The 18,399-nt window shown below is 66.3% G+C and overlaps 1 protein-coding gene across 6 annotated transcripts; it reads left to right on the top strand.

The window, feature by feature from the left end:
- Positions 1-81: 81 nt before the first annotated feature.
- Positions 82-17,033, top strand: CAPN15 (calpain 15). Of its 6 annotated transcripts, none has more exons than XM_081558382.1 (14): positions 176-445; positions 5,366-5,654; positions 9,930-10,146; positions 10,606-11,358; positions 12,149-12,357; positions 12,433-12,616; positions 12,712-12,935; positions 13,607-13,732; positions 13,800-13,952; positions 14,238-14,399; positions 14,488-14,714; positions 14,900-15,066; positions 15,162-15,340; positions 15,415-17,033. In XM_081558382.1, the coding sequence occupies exons 2-14, from the start codon at positions 5,473-5,475 to the stop codon at positions 15,422-15,424; spliced, it is 2,793 nt and encodes a 930-aa protein (XP_081414508.1). In that variant the 5' UTR covers positions 176-445; positions 5,366-5,472; the 3' UTR covers positions 15,425-17,033. The 6 variants fall into 6 exon arrangements, with proteins under 6 accessions (XP_081414506.1, XP_081414505.1, XP_081414504.1 ...); XM_081558381.1 differs by having other exon boundaries at positions 15,411-17,033; XM_081558378.1 differs by having other exon boundaries at positions 110-445; positions 9,930-11,358.
- Positions 17,034-18,399: the final 1,366 nt, after the last annotated feature.

Here is an 18,399-nt window from a genome sequence, read left to right as displayed (position 1 = left end):
CGCCGCCCTGGAGTCAGCCTCCCGGCCTGCCTCGCGCGCCGTCCTGGACTCCGCCTCCCGGCTTGCCCCGCGCGCCGTCCTGGACTCCGCCTCCCGGCTTGCCCCGCGCGCCGTCCTGGACTCCGCCTCCCGGCCTGCCCCGCGCGTTGCACTGCCTTGTGGGAGCGGTAGTTCGGGCGCGAGATTCACAGCGCCGCGTGCGCCCCGGGCGCGCCGTAGGCAGGGGCCCCGGCCGGGCGCTACGCTACGGAGGCGGCGCAGGGTGCGGCGCGGGCCGGGCCGGGTCGGCGCGCTTGCCGGCTCCGCCACTCAGAGCGAGAGGCTGTCGGGGCCGCGCGCCGACGGCAGAGGGCCCGCCCGCCCTCCGAGAACAAGTTGTGGGCCGGCCGGCGCGGGCGACCGAGCCGGGCCTCGGGGACTGAGGAGGCGCCGCGGGTTTGCGGAGGTGAGTCCTGTCACCCGGGCCAGGCCGGGGCCGGGGACGCGGCCCGGACCCCCGGGAGGCCGTGGCCGACGGGCGGCTCCTCCTGGGCACTGGCCGGTCTGGGGACGCTGCTGTAGAGGGGACCCGCCAGGACCTCGGGCGTCGGGCAGCGGGAGACCAGCCCAAGGTCTGCAGACGCGGGAGGCGGCCTCAGTCCCCCCTGCCCTTGAGTGCCCTTACCTCCAGTCACTGTCCCGGCCGCGGCGGCGTTAGGGGAAGTGTCCGGGCCGGCCCGGTGGAGTGGGGGAGCAGGCGCGTCCTGTCTGCCCACTGGTCACCAACCACGCTTCCTTCTCCTGTTCTTCTCCTGTTGGCGCTGGAGCGAACCGAAAAGTTACCCGTGGTGGCCCCCAGAGTGTCTGCCGGGCTGCTCGCAGGAGCGGGGCCTCTCTGATCCTGGCCAGGGCAGTCTTGTGTGATCAAATGGCCCTGATGGGGCTGGCTCTCGGGCCCCCTTAACACACAGGAGTTTGTGACCAGACTGCAGACAACAGGACCCCAGTAAGGCCCAGCCTGGGAGTTTGGGGTCTTGTGGCTGGGAGCCCTGCTGAACTGTGGGGGAGCTGGGACTCAGCTGGGTGCTTGGTCCTTCTGTGCTCTCCTGAGAGCCCCTCCTGCGGGGCCCCTCTCCCTATGCCTTCGTCTGGGGGCAGTGTAAGCCCCTGTGGGAGGACCCCGCCCCCAGAGCTGGGCTCCAGGGGAGATGGGGTAAGTCGATCCTTCCACTTCTGAGTGCCTTTCTCAAGCGTGGGGAGAAGGGTAGTGTTTCTGTGGCCCAGGTGCCTGTAGGAGGGCCCCAGATGGGCAGGGAGCCTGGGAGCCCCTGCTCTGCAGCCCTGCTGGTGGGTGCGGCCTGACCTTGGTGTCAGCTACCTCTCACTTCCTCTTGGGTTGTTCTGCTCCCTGGAGGAGCGCTTCTCTTTTCTTCTGTGTTTGAAGTTCTCTAGTGCTGCTCCCCTTGAGCAACCAGGCTGGTGACCTCATGACCTCCTGAAAGCCAGGCTTAAACTCAGTGATTGCTTGGCACTCTCTGGACCCCTGTCTCAGACAGCGTCCTGCTGAGCCCTGCTTTACAGACAGGAAGCTGAGACTGAGGGCAGCTGGGCTGTGGGGAGGATTGGATGGCCTGCACATCCAGGTCCTTCCAGCCCCTGCTTCCACCTCCCCCGATGCTTGTCTTTTATTCGGGAAGGACTCTGCACCCTAGAGGTTCTCTAAAACCATGGATGTTTTCCTGGGCCTGAGCAGGTCGCTGAAAAGCCTGCAGGGCTGGGTGTGTAAGAGCCCAAGCCCAGACTCGGCCTGGATGCTCCCTGCCCCCAAATCAGCCACTCTTTTGCCCGCACTGATTCCAGCACTCCCACCTAGCACCCGCAGGAATGTCCCAAAGCAGGGACATGGTGGTGTCTCTTGCCTAACCTCTTGTGCCAAGTTCCCAGGCAGGACCACACCCCATCCCCTCTCTCCCCCCACCAAGAGTGCCCAGCAGGCCTGTGGTGTTCCTTTGGTGTCCCTGGCTCCCTGTGCCCAGCGCTGCCCCAGCCGCACCGAGGCAGGTGGTCAGCGAGCATCCTGCGTCAGCTGCAGGCCACTCTGGTGACCCAGCTCTGAACTCGGAGGGGCCTCTGGGGGCGCGGGGCCAGAATGGCACCTGTAGCCTCCTGGGGATGAGGACCGGCCCACCCATCTCCACCTTCCTGGATGAGGGGAAGGAAGGTGTGGATGGAGTTTGGACTTGGACACCTGCCCAGGCACACCTGTTACTCTAGGTCACTCTGCAGATGGCTGTGCTGGTGCTTCCAGGACAGTGCAGGGAGCTGGGGGTCATGGGGGGGGCAGCGGGGACCTCCTGACGTCCCAGGACGCGCTGTCCCTCCAGTGAGGACTTGTCTGGGGCTCTGGCCTCCCTGCGCGTCCTGGTGGCACCATCTCCCTCCAGCAGTGGCTCTGGCCCTGCTGTCTGCTTCCTGAGGGTGGGGGCCATGGTCCCCCTCCCTGGTGGCTGAACCGAGGGCCAGGCCTGGACGGCGCTGCGAGACGTCAGAGGGAAAGTAGGCCGATAGCTGCTGTTGACGAGAGCCGAGGTGTCCGTGTCCCGAGGAAGTACCTGTGGCTTTGCTTCCTCAGCCATTGGGCTGAGCCTGGAGCGGAGGCAGTGCCTGCCGCCAACCCCTCCACGGCTGCACTGCCGGGGCCTCGCACCCCCTCGCCGCCCCCGCTCCCCCCCGCCGCTGCTCCCGAAGAGGCGGCTGCAGAGATACTCCCCACAGCCCGTCTGCCTCCCCGGGGTGAGCTGGAGGCTCCAGTGCCCTCGTGTCTCTGAAGCAACTCTGCCCCCGCGAGGCCTGCAGTCACCAGCTGCCCAGGCCACGCTGCTCTGCGGCCACTTGGCCAGCAGAAAAGTGGAAGTGCCAGAGGCGAGCGCCCGTCCTCAAGCTGCTCTGAACTTGTGAACTGGAAAGCGAAGTCGTGGTGGCGTCCCTGGCTCCCTGGCAGAAATTTCCTTTTTCTTGATGCTCGACTGAGTGGGTACGACTAGAGACAGAGAACATGCCAGGACCCTGCGTCCCATCCTCCTGTCCCCCTGCTGGCGAGCCACCCCTCACCTGTGGGTGTCACTCTGGGGGGCTGTCTGCACCCCTCCCTCCCGGAAAGCAGGGGCCTGGAAGCAGAGCCCTGCCGGCCACGTGACCCGCACAGGGGTCCAGGTTCCGGACCGCAGCTGGACACTTTGGGGGCAAGGTGCAGAGACAGTGGCCGCCTGGAGCATGTGCAGGCAGGGTCTGCGGCCGGACCGTTTCCTCCCAGGCCAGGTAGTGGAATGCTGGTTCCTGTTTGTTCCTGCAGCTGGTTTGCAGGGGATATTGGCGGTAACCTTCAGCAGAATCTCCACAGCTCCCTTTTAAAGGTCCTGGCCTGGCTGGTGGGGGGTGTCTGGGCCTCACAGTGCACCTGGGAAGGACAGGAGGTGTGTGCCCCCTGGGCAGTTGGAGTGGCCAGGTGGTACCAGGACCTGGGTCCCGGGGAGTCTTGCTGACTGCTTGCCGAGCCCCCCAGGCACCTTTCCCTGTTGGCCCAGCTGTGGGCAGAGCCAGGCTGGGGGAGGCCTTGTCCCTTGTGGCCCTGGCTGGCCTAGACAGTGGTGGCCTTGGACTCGGCAGCGAGGAGCAGCCGAGTCAGGCCCCATGCCCTCGGCCTCTAGACTCCGTAGTGTGAGGCCCAGCTTCTGGACTGTCTGGAGCCTGGGCGCTGCCTGAGAGGCGAGGCTCTGGGGCAGGTCTTCCAGGCACGCATCCCTCCCCGCCCTGGACGGGTCTGGACTTTGGCCTTGGAGCAGCAGCTCCAGCCCACAGGCTTATAGCCAGGACCCAGAGTCCATTGGCCAGAAGCACCAACCTGTCTCCCTGCTGCAGGACTCCGCCCGGCACCCTGAGACCGAGGCCTCATGGAGGCCAGGCCCTGTCCTCGCTCCCCTGGGCTCTGGCTGCGGGTGGGCCGTCCCCCAGCCGTCCTCTGTGCTCTCAGGGGGCACAGGCCGAGCTCCTGATCAGCCCGAGCCTGGACCCGGGTGTGGGTGGTCCTGCTCCGTGGGCACCTCTGCAGCTTAGCTTCAGCTCGAGGCCTCACCTGCTCAGGGTTTGGCTGCGGAAAGGGAGTGTTGGAGAGGCTCGGGCTCTCTCCCTGGGAAGGCGCCCGCATGGGGTGGGGGCAGGAGGCTGGGAGCTGGCCTGGTTGCGGTGCGTCTGCCTCATCACCATGGAGAGGCAAGTGTCCTGAAGGACCTGCTCGGCGTGGGCCTGACTGCCGTGAGCGCCCCATCGCAACCCAGGGTGCAGGGCTCTAGCCGCAGCCACCACCCGAGCATGACTCGTCCCCTTGGGGGTGAGCATCCACCGCAGGAGAGGAAGGTCTGTGACTGGATGCAGGTGGTCCCAGGCTCACATGGACCCGGCGGCGTGTCGGGTGACGTGACTCTGTTTCCCTGTCCTGCCTTTTCCACGTGGCTGTCAGGAGTGAGAAAGACCTGCGGCTCGCGGACGCTCCCACCAGGCGGCCCTCCTGTCAGTGGACATGGGGAGTGTTGGCTTTGCAGCCACTGGGGACCCCGCACCCCCACCCCCAGTTGGCTCTGGTTGAGCTGAGGGGAAGCCTGAGTGGTGGGTGACTTTCAGGGGCACCAGACCTTCGGCAGTCTGTCCTGCCCTGGTTTGGGTCCCTTGGAGGAACAGGTCCGGTAGGGCGTGTTGCCACCTGGCTCACTGGCCTGACTGCAGTGCTGAGGGCAGGGCCCAGGCCCTCCCACCTGCAGAGCCACTGCGCTGCTGCTTCCTGGGCACCTGCTGGGAGGGAGTCGTGGGTGATGGACCTGGGGCTGAGGCAGAGCTGCTGGTCACCTGCTTGACCAGAAAGCAAAGTGGACACCCACCTCAGCCCAGAGGCGGCCCAGGCAAATTCCCTGGCGTGACCAGGCCTCACCTCGTCTGAAAGGAGACGGGCCCCCTGCCCCCCACCTCAGGGCAGGAGCACCCAGGCTCATTCCTGTCCTCCATAAGGGCTGTGGTGGTGACTGTCTCCCTGTGGACGGTGCCCAGGGCCGTCCTGCCAGGGCTTGCCAGCTCCTCTTCCAGCTGCTTTTCTCTGGTTAAATATCTCCTAGATTGTTTCTTTCAGGGTGAGACCTATTCTGAAGGCTAGCAACTGTGGCATGGCCGCCTCGCCCCGGGGGCGCCGTGGGGCTGGGGGTGGGTATCCTGGCAGTGGCCCTGCTGCAGGCGCCCTGCTGCCTGGGAGCCTCGCGTGCGCTGGGATCCTCTGGGCGCCGTGAGTCACACGTATCTTCTCTCTCTGTCTCTGTCATTTCTGTTGTGCTCCTCGGACCAGCCCGGCTACCCGGCTCGCGAGGCCGCCCTCCTCCATGCTCCACCTCGCCTGCTGCCGCCGGCACCCTGTGACCAGGCCCGGCGCTCAGCCTGGCCGCCGCGGGGGCCATGGGGAGCTCCGCCTCCTCGCTGGCCGCCGAGACCGAGTCAGACCACGGCTTCCCCCGGGGACTGCCCTGCCCGGGGCCCCCGGCAGCGGCCGGCTGGGGTAGGAGCGGCCCCGGGAGGCCTGCGTGGGGCGACAGCCTGGGCACCCAGCAGCACCAGCCCCCGCGGCCCCGGGCCCGAAGGTAAGGAGGTGGAGCAGGGGCGGCCGTCAGGTGCCCTTGCTCGGCCGGGGGCCTCCCAGACAAGTGGGTCCTGTCCCTTAGGGCCCTCTGGTGACTCATCACCCCAGAGGCGACTCAGACTGCTCACTGAGCAGAGCACACCCGGGACCCTTGCCCCGCAGAGCTGGGCTGGGGGTCTCAGAACCACAAGTGAGGGGCCGGGACCGCCACTGCCTCAGGCTGGGGGCTTGTTTGTCCGCTGGCACTGGAGCGGCTGCTGGAGCTGCTTGCTGGGTGGAGCCGGGGGCTCAGCACGCACCGAGAATGCTGGCTTGCTTCCTGTGGAATCTGGGGCCCTGCCATGGCCCGCATGCGTGTCGTCCTGTGACGTGGCTGCCTGCAGGGGGCAGGGGCTGTGGGTCCCACTGACGAGCCTCTCTCCACGTGCCCACGTTCTCCAGCTGCAGCTGCCGCTGGATTCATCCCCGGCCACCCAGGCTCCCCCCGCGAGCTCCACCTCTGGGTGCTGAGGTGAGGGGTGGGCAGCCCAGCCACCGTGCCCACCGTTCAGGCCTGGTGGGTTGGGCTCTTACATGCCCCCACACACGGATGCCCCAGCTTCTCCGCGTCCTGCAGCCTGACTGGAGGGCGGGCACGGCAGACACTCGGGGTCCACCGCCCTTGGGCCAGAGGTGGCCCTTGGCCTCCTCGGCACCCTGGCCCACCTCAGGGGCTGCAGACACCGCCCTCCGCCGGCAGCCCTTGGTGGGCACTTCCCTCAGACACTGCTCACTTGTGCAGGACAGTAGCTGGTGTCTGTGGGCCCTGAGCGTGTCCTGGGCTCACCATCTAGGCAGCTGGCCCGTGCATGGAGCAGGAACCTGGCTCCTGGCAGGCTTCTGGGGGTCACTGAGGTCTTGCTGAGTGACCCCAGTGAACATCGTCGTGGAGGCCTGTGGTCCAGAGGGACGGCTGGGGAGCAGAGGGCCTCGGTTCCCTGTGCTGAGTCAGTGCTGGCTTTGTTTGGATGGGGCTCACCTGCCGTCAGGGGCTCCACTCACACAGTGGGAATCACACAGTGTGTGGTCTCTGTGTCTGCTTCTCACTGAGCATCGCGTTCTCGGCCGTCCACGTGGTAGCGAGTGTCGGGACCTCACCCCTTTCTGGCTGAGCGATGCTCTGCCGTGTGGAGTAGGCCTGCTGGTTACCTGATGGACACTGGGACTTGTGGGTCTGCCGCTGTGGACATGTGTGGAGAGGATTTTGCACGGACATGTGTCATCACTTCTCTTGCGTAGCTACACAGAATGAAGTTGCTGGTGTTGATTGTAAGTTTGTGTTGAACTACTTGAGGAGCTGCCAGGCTGTTTTCCACAGTGGTCGCACCGCTCCCAGGCCCCCAGCCACGCAGGGAGGGCCCTGGTCGCTCCACACCCTCCCCACGCTGTCCCGCCCGTGTGCAGGGTGGTGGCCGTGCTGGTCCGACCTGTGTCTCCCCAGGGGCCAGTGCATCTCCTCACGCCTGTCTGCATGCACACGTCGTTCCATTTCCATGTATTTACATCCTCAGGATAAGTTGCTGGGAGAGGGGAATTGCTAGGCCTCAGAGAGGGGTACGGGCCCCAAGGCAGGTGGCAGAGAGATCACCTGTCTGGCTGGCACCCTCTCTCATTCTCCGGCCCAGCACCGCCGGCAGTTAACTGTGCCACCCGGAGTGAGTCAGGAAGAAGAGCCGCCAGTGACCTTGAGGAATCCACAGGCACCCGACTAGACACGAGAGGAGCAGGCGGGGGGCTGGTGCAGCAGAGGCAGGCCGACCCTCCCCATGCCTCTGCTGCACACGGGGACACGCACGTGCAGGCGGCCCGGCCAAGCCGTCCCTGCCCTGAGGGGCCCCGGGCGCGTGGGGACCTGCCACACAGCGCCCCCTCCACTCAAGAGCCTGCAGGTCTGGGCTTGATCCCACCGTCAGGCAGACCAGGAGCTGCAAGGCCTGTAGGACCTGGGGTTGGTGTGGGCGTCGACCACTGCGAGCTCCAGGCCTCCCCTGGGGACACAGGGTGAGGGGACAGTGCAAGGCTGGCTGAGGGTGACCTCGGAGGGAGGTGTCCATGTGCCCCTTGGAACTTGCTGGGGGTCAGGATCAGGTGGGCGTCCTGCCGGGCAGCGTGGCCTCAGGTCTGCTGGTCTGACCAGTGGGGTCCTTGAGTGGGGACCCCACTTACTCCGCTTAGCTTTCCGGGGAGCTGAAGGCCATCTCCCAGCTCCTGCAGCCCCCGCCTCCCTTTGACCTGGAGCTGAGGCTGCAGCCCGGAGAGCTGAGGGTGAGCAGGTGTGTGCTGTCCGTCCCCACCTGCCGGCCTTTGCGTCCTGAGGAACGATGCTGTGTCCTGAGGGTGGGTGCCCCAGCCTCCGAAAGCACCCGGTGCTTGGGAGTGTCTGTGTAGAGGCTCCGGTGCGTCAGGGTGCTGTGAGGTGACCCTGGCTTTGGAGCTAGGGTGGTGAAGGCCCAGGCTCCTCTGGGCACCCCGCCGCTGCCCCCTGAGCCACTTTGTCCCCACCCATCCGGGACACCAGAGACTGAGGCATGGGCTGTGCGGGTCCCTGAGGGAGGCAGGTCGCACCGCCTCCCGCCATCCCGGGACAGCAGCCGAGTATCCCGGTGTGGCCTCATGCTCATTCGGGCCCAGGTCCGGCCAGCCGTTGGGTCGTGAGGGGTGTAGGGTTGGGATTCCTGCTCTCCTGTGTGTGCTCAGCACGCCTGGGACCACCAGGGGCCTGGAGTGCAGGCAGGCCTGAGTCTTCCCCTAAGTCTCCTCCAGGCCACAGGGGCACACGGGGCGTGGGGCGGCTGTCTGAACCTGGGCCCGGGCTCCAGCGTATGTGTGGCTTGTCTGTGTGGCCTCGTGCGCCCATGCCTTGCCTGTGGGCCTTCCTCGATGGGGAGCAGCAGGGGATTTCTTAGGCTTTGGTGACGCAGAAGCCCAAGCTGACCCGGCCAGGGCCCGTCCACCACTCGGACACTGCGGCAGCTGCGGACAGCCCTGAGGCTGCTCAGCCACGCACCCGGGGAGGCGGCGTCCGTCTGCACTGGGCGAAGGAGCAGTCACGCTGCTTGGGGAAGGATTTCTGTTTGTTTTTTGAAGAGGGAAGTTTTCTCTTTTCCTGGAGCGTTTGGCATAAACGTAGCATGAGAAGCATGAGCTCCACACCTTACTGTAAAGAACAGTTGATGTTTCTGCTGAGCAGAGCAGCTACTGTCAGGGCAGGAGACGGTGGGTGTGGCGTGGACGCCCCCCCTGTGGGCTGGCCTTGAGAGGCGGGTGAGGGGCCAGCCCCGCTCCCACCCCCTGCTCAGCCTACGGGAGCTGTCAGCTCCTCCTGCCTCTTGAGTTTGCCCATCCTGAACCTTCCCGTGGGTGAGTCATGCCACGTGTCGCAGCTCACTGCTGGTGTGTGTGTGTGCTTCGCTCCTGGCTGCTGAACAGTGTTCCATGTCTTGTTTATCCATTTACCCATTGATGGACACTTGGCTTGATTCCACCAGTTGGCTGTTGCGGGCAGATCTGCCATGAGCACGTGTGGATGTGTGCTGGTGAAGAGCACGTACCTGGGGTGCAATTGCTGGGTCCTAATTGTGGTCCTTCTGTAGCTTCTTGGGAGCCATCTAATGGTTTCCCGCAGCAGCTGTGCTGTTCTGCGCTCCCCCAGTGACATGGGAGACCGGGTCTCTCCAGCTCCAGGTCCTGGCACCTCCCCTGCCAGATGGGCTGGTGCGCTTTGCATCTCCCTGACTGACCCTCTGAGCAACTTTCCGCGGGCTTCCCTGTGTCTCTGGGGAAAGTCGCCTCGAATCCTCTGCCCATTTTTAAAACCAGGTTCTTGTCATGTCATAAGAACGTTTCATACGTTCTGGATGCTAGACCCTGGTCAGACGCACGGTTTGCAAACATTGTCTCCTGTAGGGTATCTTCTCACTTTCTTTATGGTGTCCTTTGACTCATGGAAGATGTTAGTTTAGATGTTATTTTTTTTTTTCTCTTTCATTTGCTTGCACGGTCATGAAAATTTACCCACACTTTCTGCTTCTAAGAGTTTCATAGTTTTCATTGCCACTCTTAGGTCATTGATCCATCTTGAGTTAAGTTTTGAATACTGCGTGAGGTACGGGTTTGATTCCTTCTTTAGCATTTAGATCCAGTTTTCCTAGCTCGTTGGTTGAAAAGACTGTCTGTTCCCCATTGAATGCTCTTGACGCCCTTGTCAGAAAGCCCTCACCATGGCCTTCCCTTGCAGCCACACGCACTCGCCTGGGCCCATGGCCGCGGTCGGGGAATGGGCCTGCGCACGCTGCACCTTCCTGAACCCGGCCGGCCAGCGCCAGTGCTCCATCTGCGAGGCCCCGCGCCACAAGCCCGACCTGGACCAGATCCTGCGGCTCAGCGTGGAGGAGCAGAAGTGGCCGTGCGCCCGCTGCACATTCCGCAACCTTCTGGGCAGGGGGGCCTGCGAGGTGTGTGGCTTCGCCCCCGAGCCCGGCCCAGGGGCCCCCCCGCTGCCCGTCATCAATGGCGCACCCCCAGAGCCCCCGAGCAGCTGCCGGGACGAGGCAGGGCCCCTGCGGACGGCGGGGCCAGTGGCTGTGGAACCGGCGGGCGGGCGGCCGGCGGAGGCAGAGGGGCAGGAGAGGGGCACAGCTGCGCCTGGGAGTGGCTGGGCCTGCCAGCGCTGCACGCTGCACAACACGCCCATGGCCAGCTCCTGCTCGGCTTGCGGGGGACCCCGGAAACTCTCGCTGCCCAGGATCCCTCCCGAGGCACTTGTGGTCCCGGAAGTCGTGGCTCCTGCAGGCTTCCCTGGTGTGCCCACCCCGCCCCAGCCTGGGGAAGGCGCCGAGGCCAACCCTCCTTCTGCCGTGGACCAGGAGCTCCCCCGGGGGCCACCCTTCAGCCCTTTCTCTCCCACCCTCCAGAACAACCCTGTGCCTCGCAGCCGCCGCGAGGTGCCCCCCCAGCTGCAGCCACCGGTGCCTGAGGCCGCCCAGCCCTCACCCTCTGCCGGCTCCAAGGGGCCCCCCCAGGGCCTGGGGCGGCCCGCGGCCGGGGCCTCCCGCCTGGCAGACCTGCTGTTGGGCAAGCAGCTGAGCTTCCTGGAGGAGGAGGCGGCCGAGGGGGGCCCCACGCTGCGCCCCCTGCGGCCCGCCAGCCCTGCGCATTGCGAGGCTGGCAGCACCACGCCGGGCAGTGACATCATTGACCTGGGCGGCGACAGCGTGCGCTACACGCCGGCCAGCCCCTCCAGCCCTGACTTCACCAGCTGGTCGTGCGCCAGGTGCACGCTCAGGAACCCCACGGCGACCCCCCGGTGCACAGCGTGCGGCTGCTCCAAGCTTCACGGCTTCCAGGAGCACGGCGACACCCCTGCCTGCTGCACCGACTGCAGTGCGGACAGGTCCGGGCCCTGCCCAGCCCACAAGGCCAGCCGCCCCCCTACCACGGCGCTACCCGAGCGCCCAGGCCAGTGGGCCTGCCCCGCCTGCACCCTGCTCAATGTGCCTCGGGCCAGGCACTGTGCCGCCTGCCACACCCCCCAGCGCCTAGCGGCCCAGCGTCGGGGCCTGGCGCCCCTGCGGCGCAGGGAGAGCGTGCTCGTGGAAAAGCGGCGGCAGACGGATGAGGGCGAGGCCAAGGCCTTGTGGGAGGACATCGTGGCCTTCTGCCGGGAGGTGCGGCCCCACGGCAGTCCCTTCTCCCCCCCCCATCCCCCGAGCCTCGGCTCCTTCTTCTGGGAGGTGCAGCCCCGTGGTGGTCCCTTCTCCCCGCCCCCCCGAGCCTGGGCTCCTTCTGCCGTGAGGTGCAGCTCTGCACACGGTCCCTTCTCCCCTCAGCCTCAGCTCCGGTGACCCCCATGTGACCGCTCACCTGAGAGCCTCGGGCCCTTCTCCTTCCGTGACCCCTTACCCCCAGCGTGAGCGCCGGCAGCAGTGGCCTCACGAGAAGGTGGGGACAGGCAGGCCAGGTGCTACCCCCGGTTGCAGAGCCCCAGCTGAGACAGGTGCCCTGCGTGCTCTCTACCCTTGGACTGCAGGAGGCTAAGCCCAGGGCGTCACCCCCGGGGGCCGGGGGGGGTCTGTCCCCCTGGGCTGCTGCCCTCTGTCACTGCCGGCAGCCCATCCAGAGCTGTGTGCCGGCCACCCTGACCCCGTCAGGTCCCCTGCGTCTCTTCCTAGGGCCTTCGACGCCCCACAACCACACTGCAGCCTCCAGGCTGGGCCCTGCACCGTCCCCTGGGGCATACATTCCTCCCACTGGCCCATTGCCAGCCTGGTGTGCCCTGGCTGGCTGCGGTCCACCATGCCTGCATAGGGTGGTGTGGGCCTCACGAGGCTCAGCCGTGCCTTCTGCAGGCTGGGGGCTGCATGCCGCCCCCTTTCCTCTCGGGCTCAGGCAGCTGGATACTCTCTTGGGGTGGGGTGGGGTTCGGCTTGCCCTGAGTTGTGGCCGTGGTCTCTGCAGAACAGCGTGAACTTTGTGGACGACAGCTTCCCCCCCGGGCCTGCATCTGTGGGATTCCCCGCGGGCGACAGTGTCCAGCAGCGCGTGCGACAGTGGCTGCGGCCACACGAGATCAACTGCTCCGTGTTCAGGGACCACAGCACCTCCTGGTCTGTGTTCCACACACTCCGGCCCTCGGATATCCTGCAGGGTCTCCTGGGGAACTGCTGGTGAGTGTGGGGCTCCCACTCAGGGCGGGGGCGGTGGCAGGCAGGCCGAGCTTCCCCTGAACCCGTCTCGTGCAGGTTCTTGAGTGCCCTGGCAGTGCTGGCCGAGCGGCCGGACCTGGTTGAGCGGGTGATGGTCACACGCAGCCTGTGTGCAGAGGGTGCCTACCAGGTGCGGCTGTGCAAGGACGGCACGTGGACGACGGTGCTGGTGGACGACATGCTGCCCTGCGACGAGGCTGGCTTCCTGCTGTTCTCCCAGGTGGGCGGGGGCGTGGGCGGGTGGGCAGCAGGCGTGAGGAGGCAGCGGCCTCACGACTCCAGCACCCCCGCCCCCCCGACACCCCCCCCCCGCAGGCTCAGCGCAAGCAGCTGTGGGTGGCCCTCATCGAGAAGGCGCTGGCCAAGCTGCACGGCTCCTACTTTGCGCTCCAGGCTGGGCGCGCCATAGAGGGCCTGGCCACACTCACCGGCGCCCCCTGTGAGAGCCTGGCCTTGCAGGTCAGCTCCACGAACCCCCGCGAGGAACCGGTGGACACTGACCTCATCTGGGCCAAAATGCTGAGCTCTAAAGAGGCTGGGTAAGAGGGACAGCCACGCTGGGGGCCTGGAGCAACGGGGGTAGTCAGGCCAGCACCCTGATCTGCACGCATGTTTCACAAGATATTTCTGGCACGGGCTGACCACGGCTGGGAGGCCCAGCTCCCCATGCTGCACCGGCCACCCCACCTGCTCGGATGGGGTGAGGGCAGACAGGGTGCTGTCTGTCTGCTTGTACCTAGAAGGCCCTGTCCTGACCTGGGCTTGTGATGACCATCAGCACCCTTGGGGATCCACGTGGAGTGAGCTCCATGGTGGCATGTGGCAGTAGCAGCCCCCGGGGTGGATGGGTGGGGGAGTGGGGGCTTCTGAACCCCGGCATGCACTGGCCAGTGTCTGGGGAGGGTCCAGTACTCTTGCCCTCAGCTGTGGTGGGCAATGGCACGGCTCCACCCCTTGGGGAGCAGCATCTCTGAGCTGGCAGGGCCCCCAGCCTTGCCAGACCTCCAAGGGACCCAGGCCTGCTCGCCCCGCTGAGCTTGGCCCACCACTTCCTGAGACCCGGCGTTCCACGTGGGTCTCCCACAGGCAGGGAGACCCCCACCTGGAACTGCACCTCCCCAAGGCAGGCCGGGACAACAGGTGTTCGTTAGAGAGGGAGCCCGCCCCAATACCATGGGGCCCCGGTCAGTCGGCTGCTCTAACTGCACAGGTTCCTCATGGGTGCCTCCTGTGGTGGGGGCAACATGAAGGTGGACGATGCTGCCTATGAGAGTCTAGGCCTGCGTCCCCGCCACGCCTACTCCATCTTGGATGTCCGGGATGTCCAGGGCTCCAGGTAAGGATGGGTGGGGCGGGGCGGGGCGGGGGCGGGGGCGGGGCCCAATCCTGTGGTCTGTCCGCAGGCTCTTGCGCCTACGGAACCCCTGGGGCCGCTTCTCCTGGAACGGCAGCTGGTCAGACGAGTGGCCACACTGGCCGGGGCACCTGCGAAGTGAGCTCATGCCGCATGGCAGCAGCGAGGGTGTCTTCTGGATGGAGTACAGCGACTTCGTCAGGTATCACCCACCGCTCACCCTGGCGCATACAGCGTCTTTCCCAGGAGCTCAGCCTGTCTACTGCCTGGTGAGGGTGCTTCTACCGGGGCTCTGCCCGTGGGTCAGCCTTAGGGCCTGACGCCCCCTGGCGGTGTCCACAGACAACAGCCAGGACTGGGGTTTCTGAACACGGATTCCAAGAGCTGCCAGTGGGCGAGAGCCTGCTGCAGTCACCCTGCCCAGGGATGCATACTTTGCAGGCAGCTGAGTGGAGTCCACTCAGCCGGCCATCCTCTCACTGCCCAGGTACTTCGACTCCGTGGATATCTGCAAGGTGCACTCGGACTGGCAGGAGGCGCGGGTGCAGGGCAGCTTCCCCAGCTCGGCCAGCGGGCCAGTGGGCGTGACGGCCCTCACGGTGCTGGAGCGCGCGTCCCTAGAATTTGCCCTCTTCCAGGAGGGCAGCAGGTGGGCCGGGCGGACTGGGGACGGGACGGCGGGGTGGTGCAGGTCTAGGGGCGGGGCCTGGCCACTCGCGACCTTTCCGTTCGCCCAGGCGCACGGACTCAGTGGACAGTCACCTCCTGGACCTGTGTGTCCTGGTGTTCCGGGCCTCCTTCGGCAGCGGTGGCCGCCTGAGCCTTGGCCGCCTGCTAGCCCACAGCAAGCGCGCCGTGAAGAAGTTCGTCAACTGTGATGTGATGCTGGAGCCTGGCGAGTACGCCGTGGTGTGCTGTGCCTTCAACCACTGGGGCCCCGTGCCTGGCCCGCCCGCCCTGCAGGGTAGGCGACCCTGTGGCCACTCGGCTCGGGCCCTGCCCACATGGCCCCGGGGCCCGCCCACACCGTCCCTATCAGCGCTGCCCCACCCACATGGCCCCGGGCCCTGCCCACGCCGTACCTATGGCGTGGCTCCGCTGGCACCCAGGAGGAGGGCTGCCCGCTCCCTCACTTCGTGCTCCTTGCAGCCTCCAGCCCCTCAACGGGGGTCCCGCGCAGCTCCCTGGAGGCACCCGGCCACGTGCTGGCTGTGTACAGTTCGAGGCTCGTCATGGTGGAGCCCGTGGAGGCCCAGCCGACCACACTGGCCGACGCCATCATCCTGCTCACAGAGAGCAGGGGCGAACGGCACGAGGTGGGTGGGCGGGCGTGGGCCCTGTGAGTGGGGGGGGGTGGCAGGAGGTGGCTGCCCACGGCCTGCCCACCCACACCTGCGCTGCCTGTGCCCAGGGCCGCGAGGGCATGACCTGCTACTACCTGACGCACGGCTGGGCGGGGCTCATCGTGGTTGTGGAGAACCGGCACCCCAAGTCTTACCTGCACGTGCAGTGCGACTGCTCCGACAGCTTCAACGTGGTGTCCACGCGCGGCAGCCTGCGCACCCAGGACAGCGTGCCGCCACTGCACAGGTGCGCCCCGCCCCGCCCCGCCCCCGGCGGCCCGCTGGCCCCGCAGGCCCTCACTGGCCCCCTCCCCCAGGCAGGTCCTGGTGATCCTGTCACAGCTGGAAGGAAACGCCGGCTTCTCTATCACCCACCGCCTGGCGCACCGCAAGGCAGCGCAGGCCTTCCTCAGCGACTGGACAGCCTCCAAGGGCAGCCACAGCCCCCCACTCACACCCGAGGTCGCTGGCCTGCACGGGCCCCGGCCGCTGTGACCTCCCTGCCCCCACGCGCCTGCCCCCACACGCACTTTATGAGGGAGACCCCAACACAGGACGCTTGAACCACAATCTCAGGACCCCCACCCAGGGAGCTCCAGCCATGGGCACAGCTCTCCTGGCCCTCCCCCCGTGCCCTCCTCCTCCCCAGGGCCTCCCAGCCACCCAGCAGAATACCTCGAACCCACCTCCAGCTCTAGGGGACTGTGTGCCAGCCTCTCTGACTAGCCCACCTTGAGGTCTGGCTCCAACCTCCAGGGTCAGGGTGAGGTTGCCCCTTCTCCATAGGCCTGGGTCTCCTGCCTGGGTCAGGCAGCCATGTGCTCCAAAACCAAATCTGGGCAGGTCAGAGGCCAGGACCCCAGAATGAGAGCAGGGACCACCCTCGTGGGGGTCAGAGGTCAGGACCCCAGGGTAAAAGCAGGGACCACTTCGGTTTTGTGATCAGCGGCCAGGTCCCTGAGGTGAGCAGGGACCACCCCCTTGTTGGGTCAGGCCAGGACCCCAGGGTGAAAGTAGGGACCACCTCTATTCTAGGGGTTCAAGGCCAGGGCCAAAGGATGAGAGCAGGGACCACCCCAGTTTGGGGAGATCAGAGGTCAAGACCCCAGGGTGAGAGTAGGAACCACCCCCTGGTGGCCATGAGATTAAGAGCCTTCCCTCAGTTTCCCCCATATCCCCCCACACACACAAGCCCTTAAGCAGCCAGCAGGGGTCCCTGGAGCCCCAGCGGGGTCTCTGGAGCCCCCGCAGGGTCCCAAGAGGCAGGTGCCTGGCAACTGTGGGCTGAACCAGGGTGGGGAGGGACACTATGCAATTCCTGGCACACCAGCCAGGATCAAAGCCATGCCCTGGGCCGGGGCTAGGGTGGTGGTCAGGTGGGCCTGGGCCCAGCCCTGTGGTTGGTACCACCTGACCTGCCAGGAGAAGCAGAGTCCCAGAGTCCCCCGGGCTGTGTCCAGGCACACACAGGGTGGGCCCTAGCCCCACAACCCCCTGCCTCCGAGCCAGCGTCCTCCCTGTGCTGCTCAGCCCTGAGCTCTGTCTCTGCCTGGGGACGACTAAGGCCGCTTCCTGGGTGCCTGGCCCAGCAGCCCCTGGCAGCGAGCGGCCCTAACTGTGGTCCCTCGCTTTCCGTGGGGCTTTGTGGGGGGCGCAGATTCACACCTGGAGAAGCACTAGACCCCCAGCCCCCTTTGTACTCCTCCTGTTACTCTGAGTTGGGGGGTTCACACCCGGAGAAGCACTAGACCACGCCCCCCTGCCCCCTTTGTACTCCTTCTCTTACTCTGAGCTGTGAGTATTTTTAATCCTGTACATACGGCAGCTCTTCTGACACAGAGACTATTTTATCAACGTCAGCCCCATCCCTGTAGGATGACCCCATGGGTGTTTCCAGACTCAGGCTCCGACGGACCAAATAAAGATGTTTTGTTTTGTAAGTTCCTCCTCGTCTGTCTCTCCTGGGGGCCCCTGGGCTCCTCCGGGACAGAGCTGTGTCCACCTAAGCACAGCCTCTCCAGGACGCCTGGGCTGGTACCCAGGCCTGCCTCCCAGGGAGCCTTCAGGGGCCCCCTGCCACCCGCTGCCTGCACGCCAGGAAGGACAGGGCATCCAGGTGGGGCAGAGGCTCAGGCCCAACCCTGTGGTGGTTTGCAGACTGGCACCCACGAAGCCTCAGAAGGGCCATGCCTGTGCCAGGCTTTTCCTAGAGAGACACCTGCATTCCAGGTGCCTGTCGATCTGTTGGTCATGGGCGGAGCAGAGGGCATGCAGGGCTGGGAGATGGCCGCCCTGTGCCCACTCCCTGCCGGGCTGGGCAGCATGCGGGCTGCAGTCCCAGCCCGGGCTCCGTGTGAAGCCAGGCAGACAGGCCAGCCTCCCAGCGAGAAGGGGGCTGGGGTGCCAAGGCCGCGGTGAGTGTAAGAGGCCTGTCTCGGGCCAGCCTATCGAATGTGAAAGCAATTAAAGCCACCAGCAGTGTTCGCTCCGGGCGGGCTTCGGGCGGCAAGGAGCTGCCACAACGCATCTCCACTCAGCGCCTGGAGACGCCGCCCCCCCACCCCACCCCCCCGCTCCATCCGCAGCTGCGCGGCCATGCCGGACATTGTCCTTGGGGAGGCCAGGCTCCGTCACCCCAGGGTGTCCCGGGAAGCCTGGGCCCACATCACTGCAGCCCCAAGACACCCAGGACATGAGAGCTGATGGGCCCAGGGGCTGCCTGCCTCCCTGTCAGCTGGCCTGGAGACCCTAGCCTGTGCCCACTCTCCTTGGACACCTTCCCCCCCAGGGAGGGCTGAGGGAAATGGGGGTCAGGGGCCCGCAGGTGAGACCCTTCTCAGGGACACTTCTGCTCCCGGGAGGTGCTGCAGGCGCTGAGGTGGGGGCTGGTGGCACCTGAACCTAAACCGGTGTGAGCAGTGGACGAGGGCACAGCCTCCTGACGCGCACCCGCGGGGCACCTGTCCTGGGCCGCCTCCCCTGTCCTTGCCGGCCGGCCCCTCCCGGCCCCTTCCAGGCCGCTTGGCTGCCCACCCGTTGGCTGCGGTGGCCTTCCCGAGGCATGCGGCAGGGTGTTCTTACTTGTGAGGCAGCCCTGTCAGAAGCACTTAGTGTACAAATTAGCCGCGGCCTCCCGCCTCCTCTGCGCTCTGGGCTCTGGGCCCCGCACACTCCCACCCGCCCCGGGCGCCCGCCCACAACAGCAGCAGCCGGAGGCTCCTCCGTAGCCCCCGACCTTGACCTGGACAGGGGTGACCGCGAGGGGCGGGGGTCTGGCGGGGCGCCGGGGTCTCCCGTTCTCAGCCT

The sequence above is a fragment of the Giraffa tippelskirchi genome, chromosome 13 (genome assembly GCF_054371585.1).
Source record: "Giraffa tippelskirchi isolate mGirTip1 chromosome 13, T2T-mGirTip1v1.2.pri, whole genome shotgun sequence".
In the NCBI taxonomy this organism is placed as follows: domain Eukaryota; kingdom Metazoa; phylum Chordata; class Mammalia; order Artiodactyla; family Giraffidae; genus Giraffa; species Giraffa tippelskirchi.
This window is presented reverse-complemented; position numbering and strand designations above follow the sequence as displayed.

What these genes read in the sequence shown, in the direction of transcription:
- CAPN15 (XM_081558376.1), top strand. Translation starts at nt 5,473, where the DNA reads ATGGGGAGCTCCGCCTCCTCGCTGGCCGCCGAGACCGAGTCAGACCAC. An exon ending in CCGCGGCCCCGGGCCCGAAG is followed by an intron (nt 5,655 to 9,929) that starts GTAAGGAGGTGG and finishes CTTCCCTTGCAG; the next exon opens with CCACACGCACTCGCCTGGGC. An exon ending in GAGTACAGCGACTTCGTCAG is followed by an intron (nt 13,953 to 14,237) that starts GTATCACCCACC and finishes CTCACTGCCCAG; the next exon opens with GTACTTCGACTCCGTGGATA.